The sequence below is a fragment of the Impatiens glandulifera genome, chromosome 1 (genome assembly GCF_907164915.1).
Source record: "Impatiens glandulifera chromosome 1, dImpGla2.1, whole genome shotgun sequence".
NCBI classification, from domain to species: domain Eukaryota; kingdom Viridiplantae; phylum Streptophyta; class Magnoliopsida; order Ericales; family Balsaminaceae; genus Impatiens; species Impatiens glandulifera.
The window spans coordinates 158,999,079-159,016,129 of NC_061862.1; the positions used below are offsets into that span (position 1 = coordinate 158,999,079).

General features: G+C 35.0%; 1 protein-coding gene and 1 long non-coding RNA gene across 3 annotated transcripts; both read right to left on the reverse strand.

Annotated features, from left to right (window-relative positions):
- Nucleotides 1-1,103: 1,103 nt before the first annotated feature.
- LOC124918643 lies at nt 1,104-2,602 on the reverse strand. Of its 2 annotated transcripts, none has more exons than XR_007097496.1 (3): nt 2,422-2,602; nt 1,499-1,678; nt 1,104-1,269 (listed from the first exon to the last, which is right to left on the reverse strand). It is a non-coding gene; the product is annotated as an uncharacterized LOC124918643 (long non-coding RNA). The 2 variants fall into 2 exon arrangements; XR_007097495.1 differs by having other exon boundaries at nt 1,104-1,420.
- Nucleotides 2,603-15,799: 13,197 nt separating this feature from the next.
- LOC124913241 (alpha carbonic anhydrase 7-like) lies at nt 15,800-17,051 on the reverse strand. The gene is made up of 5 exons (XM_047453838.1): nt 16,958-17,051; nt 16,618-16,838; nt 16,405-16,511; nt 16,192-16,294; nt 15,800-16,099 (listed from the first exon to the last, which is right to left on the reverse strand). The coding sequence occupies exons 1-5, from the start codon at nt 17,049-17,051 to the stop codon at nt 15,800-15,802; spliced, it is 825 nt and encodes a 274-aa protein (XP_047309794.1).

The window sequence follows — 17,051 nt, forward strand, 5'->3', positions numbered from 1 at the left end:
CATAAAAAAATTTAAAAGAAAATCTATTGCCAGCCAACAATCATTTTGTGTCAAATGACTTACAAGACAAAGCTGCATTCTATCAAAACAGTAACTGTCTACAACAACAAAATTATTTTTCCCAATAGAAATCATCATCAACTGTGTCCCATGAACAATAAAATAAGAACTGAATAGCATTGAACATTCATTATTTCCCTTGAGAAGTATGTTTAATGTGTTTGGTATCTAAATGCTTCAAATAACTTACCTAAAAAAATTCCAAAGATACATATATTCAGGGAGTTTGAGGATGTGGTTGTTCTTTTAATCACTGAGGAAAGGATACACATAATCCACTATTTATTTCTTCCCAAGTTGCATCAATAACTAAAACTAAACAACATAAACATTTCTGTTGCTAAAAGTATAACTCTACAAGTAACACACAATCATCAAACTTCCACTTACGTTGTCCAAAAGGGAGTTATTTAGTATAGAATCCCAGCTTTCGTTATCTAAACTAAGCACTTCAACCTCCCCATTCTCATATGTAATCTACAAAAGATAGGCTAGGACATCTGAAGCAAACAATTGTAGAGGAGCTTAAAAGGATGGATTACAACATAGGAAAGAGCATAAACTAGACAATAATTTTAGTCATCTGTATGTAATAAGAAAATCTCATAAATATATCTATATCAATAATAGAAATGGAACATAAAAAAGGCAGTAACAAAAAAAAATCCAGAGCACTTCACAAGGACTGGATGGTTGTGGGTTTGAGCCTTCGTGACCATTTAAAAGAAGAAAAACTACACAAGGACTGGACTGAAGCAGCCCTGGGAATTTGCACTCTGTAGTGACTTTCAGAGATATATAAATATTTGCATAACAGTTCCAGAAAGCTATTGAATTGATTTGGAATTATTTTTAAGCTAAACTCATCCTGTTTCTTCCACGGATGAGAATATCTCATTACTAGAAATTTTATCATTTTATTTTATAAGAGAATCCATTCCTTATCTATGCATGAAGCACAGATATATACCCATTTTCCAGCAATTAAGAATTTAGAGTGGCAAAAACCTTATGCTTCTTATTTTGAGGATTTAACACGTCCACATCCGCTGAGAAATAGCTGAGAACAAAATTTAAGACTATCACAAAAGGTCATTGAACCATTTTCTAAGAATAAGAGTTAAGAGAAGCAAATGCTAACCAATTATCAAGCGGCGACCATAATCTTATTTTCTGTCCCACTAATTGCTGTCCGTTGTTTCCATCATCCTACATGATTAAGACTTATGGAGCTGTAAGTATTGGCATGGGATAGGTCATCAAAACATACTTCTATCCAAGCATAGTTCTTCCTTTTTGCTTTGTTGAATTTCAGGAGTGATCAAGTCAAAACCATGACTTTATGTCCTTAGCTAATAAACTGTTTCAAGGAAGAACGACTGCACTGAAATGTAACCTCAAACATAATATAAAGAACTACGCTGATTGGATAACTTACTCTTGTTATTAAATAATTCTCAAAAACCCCTTCATCTAACATATGTTCTAATGCAGAATAAATTCCACAATCCTTCAACAAGATCAGCTTGTGAAGGCCATCTTCTGCTTTAGATGGATCAGGGAAGATTCTGCCAAAGATGGCGCCAGTTCTTATCTGTGATTCTTCAGAGCCATTTTCCTGCAAAAAATTATTTAAAATATTACAAAATATATGAGATGAATATTCATACTAGAATCATCATACTTCTAAAATGGGAAAAGCACATATTTATACATTAACTTTCTAAAAGGGCAAATATACCATGATGCAATTTTCACCAGAACTACACAATACTGAAGAGTCAGAATAAGGTTTTCTCCTGAGAAATTCTTTAAATAAAATGAAAAATGTGTAATTCCAAGGAAACTAACCCTGGAATAAGTTGAGTGGAAGTTAGCCGCGTCAACAAGGATAGTAAATAAGCTGGAAGTTCAGCTTTCAGTTAGTAATTCAGCATTTCAGTTAGAAGTTCAGTAATTCAATTAGTAGTTAAGTAGCAGTTAGTAAATCATTATTGAGTTGAAAAAGTATGAAAAAGTTCAAACTTATGGACAGTTATTAGTGTGTGAATCACTCAATTGACAGAAAGGAGAAGAGCATAATAGTCTTTGATTTTGTGAATACAAATTGCAGAGAAATACAATCCACATATAATCCGAAGGTAGAGATCAGAATATATATATATATAACATACTAGTACCAGATCACAGAATTGTAAAGTTAGAAGTAAAGAAGCTTAGAAAAACATATCATCAACACGACGAAGAATGTTAACCTAAAATTAGATAACAAGGTCAACGAAGAACGCAACAATCCTTGTTGAGTTGCAATGGTTTGTAGAAAGAGAAGAGAAGATAGGGGATCTGAGAAAGGTAACGAACCAGAAAGAAATTGTAGAGTGATCCAGGAGAAAAACAACATGAAGCGCAACGATCTGACGCCTCTATCTGTCCACTAAATTTTGTTCTTTGTGTCTGCGAATTCGCCCTTTGATTCTACGCTACCACTGCTGGCATTTGTAGAACAAGAACTCGTCTTCTCTTCTAATCAATTCAAAGTGTGATTTTTCGAGAGAAAGGGAACTCAAAGTGAGCGACTTCTGTTTGTTTTGGCAATGAGTCTGATGATGAGGGTCTGATTAGGGTTTAAGAGAGAAAAGAAATTGGAATATTGGTTTCTAAAAAAATTATAGGTTAATTTTTATTCATAAATTTAATATAACATTTAATTTGTATTATTTTTTATTTAATTAAATTTAAATAATAATTAATTAAAGTACAAATGTTTATAAAAAAATTAATAATGAAATTTAATAATTATGTTATAAAAAATTAATAATTAAATTTTAATGTTAATAAAATTATAAGTCAAATTTAATTTAAAATATTAAAATAATAAAATAAAATATTTATAATGTTAAAAAATAAAAAATATTAAAATTTATAATGGTTAAAGTATGAAGTTCTCTATTTATATAAAAAAAATTAATAAAGGTTGGTATATGAATAAAGATTGGCCAAAAAAAAAATATTTATATTTTTAGCCACGCTTAATATGAGTTGACATATAAGGGTCGCGAAAGATATGTTGGTTATATATATATATATATATATATATATATATATATATATATATATATATATATATATATATATATATATATATATATATATATAAATATATATATATATATATATATATATAAATATATATATATATATATATATATAAATATATATATACATATATATATATTTATTTATTTATTGATTTTGCCTTTATTTTTTGTGCTCATTTTTTTTTCATTTTTAAGGGATATATTGAATTATATATCTTTCATTCTCATATTTTATATATATATATATTTATTTATTTATTGATTTATTGATTTTGCCTTTATTTTTGTGCTCATTATTTTTTTTTTAAGGGATATATTGAATTATATATCTTTCATTCTCATATTTTATATATATATATATATATATATATATTGATTTTGCCTTTATTTTTGTCTTTCTAATGCTCATTTTTTTTAAGGGATATATTGAATGCTCTTCTCTTGTGTATCTCAGGGTCCAGATTAACGAGTGGAGAAAACGCACTCAGGTTCAATATCTCAGGGTTAGCATCGGGTGTCACGGCTTCTTTGAGATTTACTTTAGCATTCTTCTTAGAACTTGAGTTATTTGCCTTCATGTTTTTCCTTTCTTTGATTTTCGATCCATTCTTACCCTTTTTAGCTGTTTTAGAATTATTCGATCCTGTTTCTTGATCGATCTTTTCAATTTCAGCACTTGTTTTGGAAGAATTATGCCTCTTTGCTTTTGGTTTGATCTTTGTTGCCGACATCTTCTTCATGGACTTATGATATTCGAGGTCGCATATTATTGTTTCATCATAGTCGGTGCTATCGTCTGATTCCAAATCAACATCTATGCTTTGGTTCTTTTGATTCGACCGGTGGCTCATTGCTTTGATAGTAGATTTATTATCTTGGCGATTATGACCGGTAGAAGGTGGATATGTGATGTCATGACCGGCATTTAAAGAGATAGGACCGGTATTAGAAGAGTTAGGACCGGCATTAGAAGAGCTAGGACCAGCATTTGTAGAGCTATGACCGGCGTTTGAAGAGCTAGGACCAGCATTTGAAGAGCTAGTACCGACATTTGAAGAGATAGGACCAATGACATGAGTAGTTTTAGTGTGTCCAGGACCAGCGTGTTCAGGATCAATGACTTGAATATTCATGTTATCCACCCTTGTTAGACCCAACTTTTTAGCAACCAAATTATCTTTTTCAGACCCAGCCAAGCGAAAACCGTTGGCTAACCCCATATTAGACCCAGCCAAGCGAAAACTGTTGGCTAACCCTTCATCAGACCCGGCCAAGCGAAAATCGTTGGCTAATTCTTCCAGTTTCATACATTCTTCACCTCTTATACCTCGACTTATATTCTGACTCAACTTATTTGTAGCTTCCATGAGATCCATACTCAGACCCAGATTTTCAAACAGATTGTCATTCATGATGCCATCAATCAACAAATCAATATAATTTCCAGCCAAGCTTTCACCATTGTCTATACCAATCAAGTTTAGTTCATCATCCTTTAGATCTGTATTATTAGGCTTTTCTGATTTAGCTGAATTTATTTCCATGAATAGATCCAACTCAGATCCAATTTCTTCAGTGTTTCCAGATTTTGTTAGACTATGTCCTTTAACAGTTTCAGCTAGATGTGTAGGTTGTTTAGAAGATCCTGCAATTTTAGCCTCAGTTTCAGAATCCTGGGTGCATTTAGTGTCTTCTGTCCAACCTTTTTACAGCCTAGTACATAGTCTGGATATCTGACTTTCCATTTGATCCTTAGCAGGACATGTAGACTTAGCATTCTGAACATTAATGGAACCCGAGACTTTTAGATTTGCAAGATTTCCTATTGCAGAACAAAACTCTAAAATTATATCATTCTTTGGACCTAATGGACTCTGAGCAGCTGATATCTCCAACCCTGTAGAGACAATTTCAAAATGACTCATTTTTTCCAGTTCAGCATCCTCTCTAGCAGAATTGGTAAAATTTGTTTTCTGATCTTTCTTTGCACCTGAATTACCTAAACTGTCATGTTTTCCTGCTTCTGAAACTGACCCCGACCTTGTAATATTCTTTGAACCTAGACCTGGCCACGAATAGAATTTTATTCGAGATTCGATTCGATTCGATTCGCTAAAATTCGATTCGATTCGTCAAGAATTCGATTCGTCAAGAATTCGAATTCGAATTCGTTAGAGTAAGAATTGAATACGGTTTTCAATATTTAAAATTCGAATTCGAATTCGATTCGGAATCGAATTCGATTCGGATTCGAATTCGATTCGGATTCGAATTCGATTCGGATTCGAATTCGATTCGGATTCGAATTCTAATTCGACACAAATTATTATTAAATTTAATATTATAATAATAATAGATTATACGGTGTGACTTGTGAGTGTGAATGTAACTTAAGACTTGAGAGTGTTAATTACATATGTCAGATTTGGAACAAAAAATAAAAAAGGACCGTGACTATGACTGCTGTGAATGTGACTAGAGACTTGAAAGTGTTAATTACATATGTCAGATTTATTAAATAATTGAACTTGGTTGAAACATTAAAATAATATTCTTAAATAAATTAGAAGTTTTAGAATTTTTTAATTAAGTATTAAAATTATAAAATTAATTCGAATTCGATTATAATTCGATTCGATTATAATTCGATAATAATTAGATTCGAATTCGATTCGAATTCGAAATTTTCATAATTCGTATTCGATTCGACTTATAAAGAATTGAATATGGTTTAATGTTTTGATAAATTCGAATTCGAATAAATTCGATTCGAATTCGTTCGAATTCGAACCGTGGTCAGGTCTATTTGAACCTATTAATTCTCGACCAGCAGTCTTATTCAGCCCTGTCATACTTACCTCAATAGGAACCCCAGTACCAACTTCAGTAGGATCATTCAAAACAGACATAAATCTCAGCATAATGTTTTCACCCGATTCAGAAACAAACTCCAATTTGAGCTTTCAATAGGACCCAATAAACCTGTACAATTTATGTCATTTTCCTGCATTACCTTAGAGTCTTTTTGACAGATTATCTTCAGCATTGGGACCGAATTTTCAGCACAAGCGACCCGATTGTCATCAATTTCAGCAAGACAAGATTTCAAATCTAATTTCCCAACAGAATGACCGGTCAGGTCTAGGGTACCAACCAGCGACCCTAACGGTCCATTATGTGTAGCAAGTCCAGTAACAACAGAATTTTCTAGAATTAAAGTCCTATCATTTCTATATGCAGTACTGTCTTTTCCTATCAATTTAATCATATCATTTCTATTATGAACATGCATATCGTTACAGTATGAATCCCCAATAGAACTATTCTCATATAATTCATCAACATGTGGAAAAGAACTCATACACGATGATGTATTTGGCATAGAATCAATAGGCGCATCTTGTCCATTGTTTAGAACTTCATCCATGATTTCTGGCTTCTGCTTCCTGGGATTGTTAAGAGACCTGCGAGTTCGTCTATCAGACATAGCCTTGCTGCTTGTCGATGGCCCTTTCAGCACCTTCTTAGGATCATCAGGGCGGACTTGAAGGACGCCCCTTGCCCGACTAACTACACTAGATGGGCGCGTACCAGTCATTGGAAAGATCAAGCGTAAACTGCCTAATCTTCAAAGGAGCCACAGAGGTTGGAATTCTGCAGCAAAGGGTGGGCGCAAACAACACGATTGGAAACCAATCGCACCGGAATAGGGGCTTGAAGATAATTGCTCAAACAAGAAAGGGTTTAAGCAAATTTGGAACGATCTGTAGCTACGAAAGCTTCCTCCAGACCGAACACTTGATTCAAATGGCGAGAAAGAAGTTCAATGGAGATCTACCCGCGTCTCGCGGTGTGGTTTGATGTCCCGACCGAGGTCTGTACTAACCTGTAAACGAAATGTGAGAAGAGGAGGGCGACCAACGCCGATTCGACATCAAGTCTCTATAGAAGGGGGTTTGACGAAATGCTCCGGTCAACGGTAAGAGAATATGACCGCGACCGTTCCTTGCACAACAGAACACGTTTCAGAGGGCGCACGACAACCAATCGAAGGTGTTGGAGGATGGCGGCGGACTTCCGATGTAGAAGCGCGGCCGCGGCGAGAATCCGTGTCGTTTGTGTTGTTCGTGCCGTTCGTGTCGAATGCGCCGATCGTGCCGACAACGACCCAAATATCCGATCCAGAAACTATAATCGCGATTTCTCCCGATTCCTCCGTTCAAATTGAAATTCCTTCGGTCAGATTGTCGGGGGGAAAGAGACGCACCTGCTGGAGAAATTTGAGTTCATTCTGACGTCAGAAGCCTCGGCGTCTTTTCATATCAACTTTTGACAAGATGCAATTCAACTTTATGTTATTGTTCAAATAACGGATGATAATGAAAAACTGCATAATTATTTCAACTGTTTGTGATTCTTGTCCTTCAAAAAAGGAGTAACTTCTCAACCTGTGTTAATTTGATGTTGTTTCGGTTGAACATTAGAGGAGTTGTTATCAACCATTAATACACGTTTTAGTTACATTTACCAGATTCCTCTTATATGTTCATTTGAACATTTGACATCAATTATCAGCACGTGTAATTGTCCAGTATAATTATGTGATATTCCTCATCTTAAATCGTTGCTCATACGAACATCTAGAGATGCAGTAAAGACACTTTTGTTAGTTTTTATACTTTTGTTAGTTTTTATATTTTGTATAGTTGTGGAGCAATTACTATTATGTGCTAAAGTGTATCGAGCATATTCGGAAACTGCTATTTTGTCACAATAACGATCTTATTGGATGATCGCCAAAGTGAAATTAAAAGTGATATTATTCTTGATCATTATTCAGATACTTTTCAGATCATGATATAAATTATAGTGTAATTTTTTCATTTGGTATAAAAATCATAATCTAGATTATTTTCTAGATGATCTTAATTTTTGAAAAACATACAAATGTATATCTTTTTGGTGTCTCTCTAATAGTGTTCAATGTTATTTTTTGTAGATTAGATTCGTTGTATAAGTTGTTATTATAACCAGGTAATTTGTGGCGCGAACTGTGGGAGACATCAAAGCATGTGCCTTCTGTGAAGCAGCTCCTCTCTTTGAGGAGGACTTGGCTGTGTAAGTCAAAAGAAAGTTTTATTGTGCTGACTTGACCCGTTTAAAACTTAACTCCTGACAAGATGCTATGTCCATTGCATGGAAGGAATACTAATTTCAATGGAGGACATTTCTGCTTCTGACCTTTTTCAACAACTATTTATTTTCTCTGGTAGGTTTCATTTGCTTTCATATCTTAATTTCTTTATATTTTTTCTGGGTTACCCTGAAATGGGTTGCTTTAGTTTTCAAGTTTTGATTGCAATTCATGAGACTACATTGATAATGACTTTACCTATTGTAGCATCGTATTTTGGAGCCTGTTATTATTTTTATGTGTGTATGTATTGTTATCATTTGAATTGTAAGTGAGTTATTTGGAATTATTCCCAATTAACCCATTTCAAACAAGGTCCATTTGACTTTCTATCCTTCGGGAATGAAAACGAAATAAAGTCGATCATAGAGAGCGAGTATACTTTTATTAGGGGAAAAAGATTCAAGTTGTACAAGTGGAGCGAGGAACTTAATACTAATCATAGACCGCCTGAACTTGAACAAATCTGGGTGAATCTCAAAATGTTCCATCACACCTGTGCAACCAAATAGGTCTGGCCTATATTTCAAGCATTATAGGCAAACCACTTATGTTTGACCCAGCAATGGAAGTCTACGAGCGTGCATCTGTGGCCAGAGTTAGTGTCGAAATTCATTCAAGTAGCTCTCTTCCAATCAAGCTTGAACTTAAAGATAGACTGGAAAATTTATATGACATTGGAGTACAATACGAATGGAAACCAAATCGATTTATATGGTGTAACACTTTCACACATGCTATGAATAAATGTCCAGTCAATAATAATCTAAAATCGAAGACCAATAACAATACTCAAATAGGCGGTATCAATGACTCTCAGGTTGAGAGAAAATGTGAACAGGTCTGAACTTAACAGCAATGAACGCACTAAAGATGATAAAATGGGAAAACAAAAGCAAGAACATATAAGGATAAGGAAGAAGATAGGAAAAAGAATGAAGTGGGTAAGGGTACAAGCTGGCCCTACTAACATTGATCCTATTGGTCATGTTCAGAGCACCGGTTCTAGGGATTCTGTTTTCTTAAGAATAGGTTATGTTCAAAACGTCGGTCCTAGTTAGGGTATCGGTCTTGATAAAGTTGGACATAGACACACCGGTCCTAGAGCTTCTCATAAAGTTATTGTTTCTAGCCATATCGACCATATTAAGCCTGGTCCTGAACTTGTTGATCATGAAACTACTCAAGCTATCGGACTTGCTACTACCGGTCCTGATGAAAAATGTGCAACTATTGTTGATCCCGGCTATATTTGTCCTGATACTGGCACAAGTTCTATTATTGTGGATGATACTATTGTTGGTCCTAACTCCATCGGTCCCAATACTGATCAAAGAACTAGTCTTGATGTAACTACATGTCCTGGTTCCAAAGTTTATGGAATTCAAAGATCTATGGGACGTGGAATACTTGGCCCATATGAAACAAGCAAAATTTGGTTTGATAGCAGTCCAATAGGTCGTGAGTCCACTCTTCACAGTTTTAGGAATGCAAGTAGGAACCGAAAAAACAATGTCATCAAAATTCGAAATGACCCGATCGTTGGGCTCAAAGCCACCTTTCGAGATGATGAACAGGAGAATCCTGGAACATGTAATAAAGAAGCTATTCAGAATGGAATGGAAAATCTTAGGTTTTGTGAAATCAAAAGATCAAGTGCAGAAAAAGACAATTTGGTCTTGAATAAGGCAGTGAACCTTAGTTCTGAAGTATGGCGAATTAAAATCGATAACAGACATGAATCTAGTAATGAATAGGTTCAAAGTCAGAAAAGACCTACTAAAACAGAACAATATGAAAATCGAAGACAAAACAGAAAGATCCTAGATCCAGAAGTCACTAACTCTATCACGAGAGAAGATGAGATCTACATGAGTCAACCCTCACTCAATGACAATAGTATTCCATGTAATAAAACAATAGCCATTGAGGATAGCGAGACAAGTGATGCTTACGATTTCTCTGATGAAGAGGTCCAGGACAGTCTGGAAAGTCAGGAACCCAACACTTATATAAATTCATGAATATAATGACATGGAACATAAGGGGACTTAATGACCCTCTAAAATGCAAAGAAATCAGGAGGATCATTGAGAATCAGAAGATCACTATTATGGGTATTCTTGAGATAAAAGTCAAAAGTCGGAACGTTGAGAAGGTTAGCAAACTGTGTATTGATAGTAGCTGGGAAATCATTCACAACTCAAATGACAAAATGGGCAGAATCTGGGTTATTTGGGATAACAAAGTTGTTGAGGTTATGGCTCTCTTTTCGAATGATCAAGCAATCATGGTGGAGGTCAAAGACAGAATCACAAAAATCGCGTTTAATCTTGCTATTGTCTATGGTAGCAACTCAAGCACTAACAGAAGACTCCTCTGGAATTGTCTCAGAAGCTAGATCGGTATTGATAAATCTTAGGTTGTCCTCGGTGTTTACAACGTAACCAAAAACGAATCTGATCGTAGCCTAGACTCTGAAATAACTCGGGATATGATTGATTTTAATGACTGCATCAGAGATATGGGTTGTATCGAGCCTACCAATTATGAGAACTTCTTCACTTGGTCTTCTACGAGAGGGAATGGGCAAATTAGAAAAAAAGTATAATTGACAGATGTCTGGTAAATGAGAACTAGATTAACCAATTTCCGAGAAGTCAACTTCACATTCTGAAACCGGGTATATCTGATCACTATTCGATTAAATTATTCTGAGAAAAGGAAGAAAGGTTCAAAAGGCCCTTTAAATTTTTCAATTTCTGGATGGAAAACGACAAATTCAAGGGTATTCTCAAAAGCGTATGGTCTACAGATGTCAGAGGTTCCAACATGTACAGGGTTTCTAAGAAACTTAAGCTCCTGAAAAATCATCGCCAAAGCTTTGACAAGAAGAAGTTCAACAATATCTCCAATAGAATTATGGCTGCTAGAGAAGAACTAGAAGAGGTTCAGAAAATATTATTAAGGGATGATAGTGATAAATAACTCAATGAAACAGAAAGGTATTCGTTTGAAAACTTCAGGAAGCTGAGTCTGTTTGAAAAGAATTTTGTTAGACAGAAATCAAGACAAAGTTGGCTCTCGTTGGGTGACAAAAACACAGCTTCTTCTACAGAAAATGTAAGGCTAGAAACATGAGAAACAATGTGTACAGGCTTAAGAATGATGATGGGGAATATGTTCAGGGTCAAAAGGGTATACAAGATCTGGCTATCGATTTCTATAAGCAGCTTATGGGTACAAAAAAGCAACATCAAAGTCACATGAATACCTTGTATCAGATTATTGATAGGAAAATCTCTGCAGAAGATAGTCGCGAGCTGATAAGGGTGGTCACGAAGGTTGAGGTTAAAGAAGCTCTGTTTAGTATTGATGGGAATAAAAGCTCAGGTCCTAATGGGTTTAATGCACAGTTCTTCAAAGACAATTGGTCAGTTGTGGTTAAAAATGTTACTGATGGGGTTCTAGAGTTTTTCAAAAACAGGAAGATGTTAAAGCAATGGAATACATCGATCTTAACCTTGATCCCCAAAATTGCGGTACCTGAGAAAGTACAAGATTTCGGACCAATTTCCTGCTACAATGTGATTTATAAAATATTTTCAAAAAGAAAATATTCTCATGCAGAGCCTATTAAAAGGCTACGGGAAAAAGAAAATATCCCCGAGAGTGGTTTTCAAAATAGATATCAAGAAAACTTTCGACTATGTTAGATGGGAAGTCATTCGAGACTTTCTGGTTATTTTTGTTTTTCCTATGATTTTTATCGATTGGATTATGCAATGCGTTTCATCATCCTGCTTTGTTGTTAGCGTCAATGGAGTCCACGGAGACTATTTCAATGGTGAAAACGGGGTAAGGCAAGGGGACCCCCTCTCTTCTTACCTTTTCATAACTATCATGGCGATCTTTGAGAGCATCTTCACGATGTTTCGAAAGAATCGTCCATACATCTTTCACCCATTCTGTGAGGTAGAGGATGTAACACATTTATGCTTTACTAACGATTTGTTCATTCTAGCGCACGCAGACGTTGATTCCATTAAAACTATTAGGGTTGCACTAATGTTCTTTTCTGAGGTAACAGGTTTAACTATTAATGAAAGCAAAAGTGTGGCATTTTATGGAGACATGAATGACGAAACAAAGTAGGACATCTTCAACATCATGAGCATCAAGGAAGGAAACTTTCCCATAAGGTACTTAGGAATTCCGTTAACCGCGAAGCAGATCGAGATCTTACACTGCAAGCCGCTGATTGAAAAGGTAAAAAACACAACATCTGGTTGGGCAGCGAAAAAACTTTTTTATGTAGGGAGGATCGAACTTATCAAAACCGTGGTTATGGGCATAGTTGGCTACTTGGCGTAGCAAATGGTCATTCCGAAGAAGGTAATGAAGGAACTCAACACGCTGATGAGAAACTTTATTTGGGACGGAAGCAGAAGAGGAGGAATGAAAGTCAAATGGACCACTCTCTGCAAACCGAATGACGAGGGTGGCATCGACTTGAAGAACTGTATCGAGTGGAACAAGGCTCTAACTTTCAAGCATTTGTGACATTTGGAGCGCAATCAGGAGTCACTATGGATCAAATGGGTGCATACGAGATTTATGAAACACGAAACCAGCATCTGGACCTGCAAAATTCACGAAGGTATGAGTTGGTCTCTAAAAAAGATTCTTAAACTAAGAAGTGATATTGCAGATCTTTATGACATCCGGCAAAAGGACGGAAAAAGCACTCTATTCTGAAACGACCCCTAGTTCGAAAGCCATCCTATCATCCACAAGGAGGAGTTTCAAAATATCCGCATCAGAAGGGACTGCGCAAAAATGAAAATCAGAGACATCAAAAACGGGAATTGGAACTCTCTCCTGAGAAGAAATCCAGAAGGAAAGAGGATACTTGATCATATAAGTAACATACAACTACACGACAGACCGAATATTCATGAATGGAAAGCTGAGGACAATGAGAAGCTGGTATCGAAGAAAATATGGGAGGTGATCCGGGAAAAAGCGCAGAAAGTAGAATGGACTCCTCTTGTATGGTCAACGGAGATTATCCCTTGACACCAGTTCATCCTATGGCTCGCCTTCTGGGAAAGACTCAGAACTCGTGATCGTATCAGCAAGTATATGAGCATATCGGACGCGAGTTGTCTTCTATGCATAGGAAATGAAGAAACCGTATATCACCTATTCAGGAGTTGTTGTATTTCTTCGGAGCTTTGGGACAGATTCTATAAAAGCCTGGAGCTGATCAGTTTCCCGAGCGAATGGAATGAAATCAAAGAAGTAACACTACTCAAAGCCAAGAGAAATAGATTTGCAACAAGCGTGTTCAAGTGCGGTTTTGGAGCAGTGGTGTATAACATTTGGCAAGAACGGAATGCAAGGGTATATGGCAGAACCCGTAGGAGCGTTGAAGAGTTATGGAAATATATTGTATCGGTTTGTAGCGCCCTCGCGGGAACGTGGAGAAGAATTCCAAGCACGGAGCAGAACTGGAATTTACCGTTTTTAAACTCATTAGAATCGAAAGCATTGTAATCAGATAATTCATTTACGTTTTTAGCTTTTTAGCTTTTATTCAGAATGTTACGACTTCAAAATCATTCTAGGTCTGTCTAAAATGATATATTAAACTCGTGATTTTTTTCCCGTTTTGGGGAATTTATAATGAAATGACGCTAAATCGTTTTACCACCCAAAAAAATCATAAACCCTAAATACTAAATTTATTAATATATTTATAATTAAGTTATGTCATAATATTATATTAATTAAATCAAACGAAAACTATATAGTATATACAGTACGTATTTATAAATGATATTGATTATTTTAAAATAATTGTTTTAATCTTAGATAATCATTCAAATTAGACAATATAAAAAAATATTTATAAAATAATATGTTTTTGAGTAATAAATTCCGTTTTATTTGGTATAACAAAATTGGGCTCGTCAAGAATTCGGGAGACAAATAGTTGGAATTGTAATTGGGTTATCCTTAAGTATCAAACGAAGCAGCCCTGTAGTCTAAATTACTGGGCTTTTAAGTATTAAATGTATAAGCATTGTAATTAAATTGGGCTGATAACAAATAGTTGGCCTGCTCTAGAATCCAATAGTCTTAACTTTCAATGTTATGTTTTTAAGGCCATTCAATAGTCTTAACTTTCAATGTTATGTTTTTAAGGCATATCACACAATACCTCATTTTGCAGAATCCAATAGTCTTAACTTTAAAAAATGATGAAGAAACAAGCTATATTTATGGGCTCAACCAATTTTCAAATAACCAACACCACATATTGATATGAATTTCTGCATACGTTTTTGTTTTCAAAAGCGTAAAATCAACCAACAGCCGACATAAATCAAGAAATTGGTACAGAGTTAACAGATTATATCTTGCACGATTTATTATTAGAAGAGGGTACCAGTTATCCTAATTTAAAGCAATGACCAATGGTGATCCTGTTGGTGGCTTATGAAAATAACTACAAGCTGAGAGATATTCTCACAGGCACCTTAAACTTTCGAGAAATGGCAGCAGAAAGGGCATTGAGATTTCACTGAGGAAGGTAGGTGTCCACCCACAATAATCAAAGAAGATCCTAATTAATAGTATGACATACTGTTCTTAATAAAAATAACTTCTGCAGCATACCAACTAAGTTGCCCCACCATCAAGAATTGAGAGAATAAAGTATTTTTATTAAGTTTATCTAACAGATCCAAAGCTCAATCCATATGCCATTAAAATGGTTAAGTGTGTTTCAAAGTGTCGTTCTCCTGCATAGGTACACACATATCATTAATATATTTAATAACACCACTCATACTTTGTCTATGTCCCAACTCCCAATTCTCATAACATTTGGACAATGTCATGTGACCCTTATTAAGTTAAGTAGTAATTTTGTCCCCACACAATCTCAATGAGGATATGCAGAATTATAGACACTACACAATAGAATTTTTCAAATGGGAATCTCTTGTGATGCTCCGTAAATTGTGTTTCTATGTGGACCAAATTGATCATCACTCGTTTGAAGTGATACTGCAACATCCTTCATTTCAAACCATGACATTTGAAGTGATATTGCAATCACTCGTTTACTTTGATATTTTAAAGCAGGATGAAGTTTGATTCAAATAACAGTTAAGTCTAGAATAGATGGAGGAACATGAACGAATTTATTTCTAGTCGGATTCTAACACAGTAAGACATCAACTAGAATGATCATCATCTTGTGTCATATCAAATTTTGTAACCATCTTTTATTCTTAATAAATCGCATTGCAGGTTTTTACATGTATAAATGTGTTAATGGTTTAAATGAAAATTACAGGCTTTCAAGGATTTGAAGTCTCAATGCTATTCTTAATAAATAAAAAACACACCAAATTTATTTTTCACAATGCTATTCTTAATAATCTTCGGGAGTATAAAATTGAATTGTGCGTGCATTTATGGATTGTAATGGCCTAGCATTGCTCCCCGATTTATCATGAATTGCCTTCCGCAACACTTTAAGTTGTTCTCTTGATACTGTCATTACCTTATTGGTGACGGTCCAGGTAACAGTTTCATTGCAAGGAGGAGTAGTGAGAGAACCATGGTAACGGTAATATTTGTGACTTCCAATCTCAATCAATCTCGGATCTACAATCCCCACAGTCCTCTCTATTTCTAGTGTGTCTTTAATGTTGATCAAGTCTTCCTTCAACTACAAGCAAAATATCAACACCAATCTTAAACTTTTGATTTTTCTTGGTTCTAATAACTGTAAATATATACTCATCCAGAATGAATTGGTACCCGAGTTAAGAAAGAATCGGCATGTCCAAGTTTGTAAATGATGCTTATAACAGCAATTTTTCCGCTCTTGCTCTTATGAACCAAGTGAGCCTCGAGATCAAATCTACATTTTGTTTATACAAACATTATTATCGAATATCTAACAATTAGCTAGGCACTTACAATATCCACTGTGAAATATAAACATATTTTAAGCATTATAAATAGTATTACCTTGTTCCGTTAATGGTATGCTCAGAAGGTGAGTGCCAATGACATTGCTGAAGTTCATATTTAGTTTCTTTGATTTCAATAGATCCCGCATAGTCTTTCCAACTCAACTACAATATTTATTTATTTATGCATAGCAAAAAAAACAATGATAAACAAACATCACCATTTGAGATGACAATATTATTAATCACATTAATTAAACTACATCCTTACCTGCATGGCATGGCCTTTATTAATGAGAGTGGCATTGGATGGCCTGTATATCCTTTTAAGAATCCCTAAATGGGAAACCATTTCAGCTCTCTCATTCGACAGATCTATTGGAGACTGCATCCTTCCCTTCTTACACATGCTCCATTCTTCTCGTATATCTCCCCATCGGGCTGGTCCCCTTTCGCTATCCTCGTCGTAGCTGAAGTACTCTTCCTCATACTCTACATAGATAATCATTCATCATGATTAACATGTTTGCGTTTACATTAAATTATAACATAATTGTTTAGGCAATAATGAAGTAAAACTTATGGGTGCATGTTAACAAATTAAAGCTTACCAAGTTCCTTAGATGATGTTGTATAATATTTGGAAGAAGCTGACAACAAAATCATGACAAGTATAAGAGTAAAGATGCTTGTAATTTTCTCCAT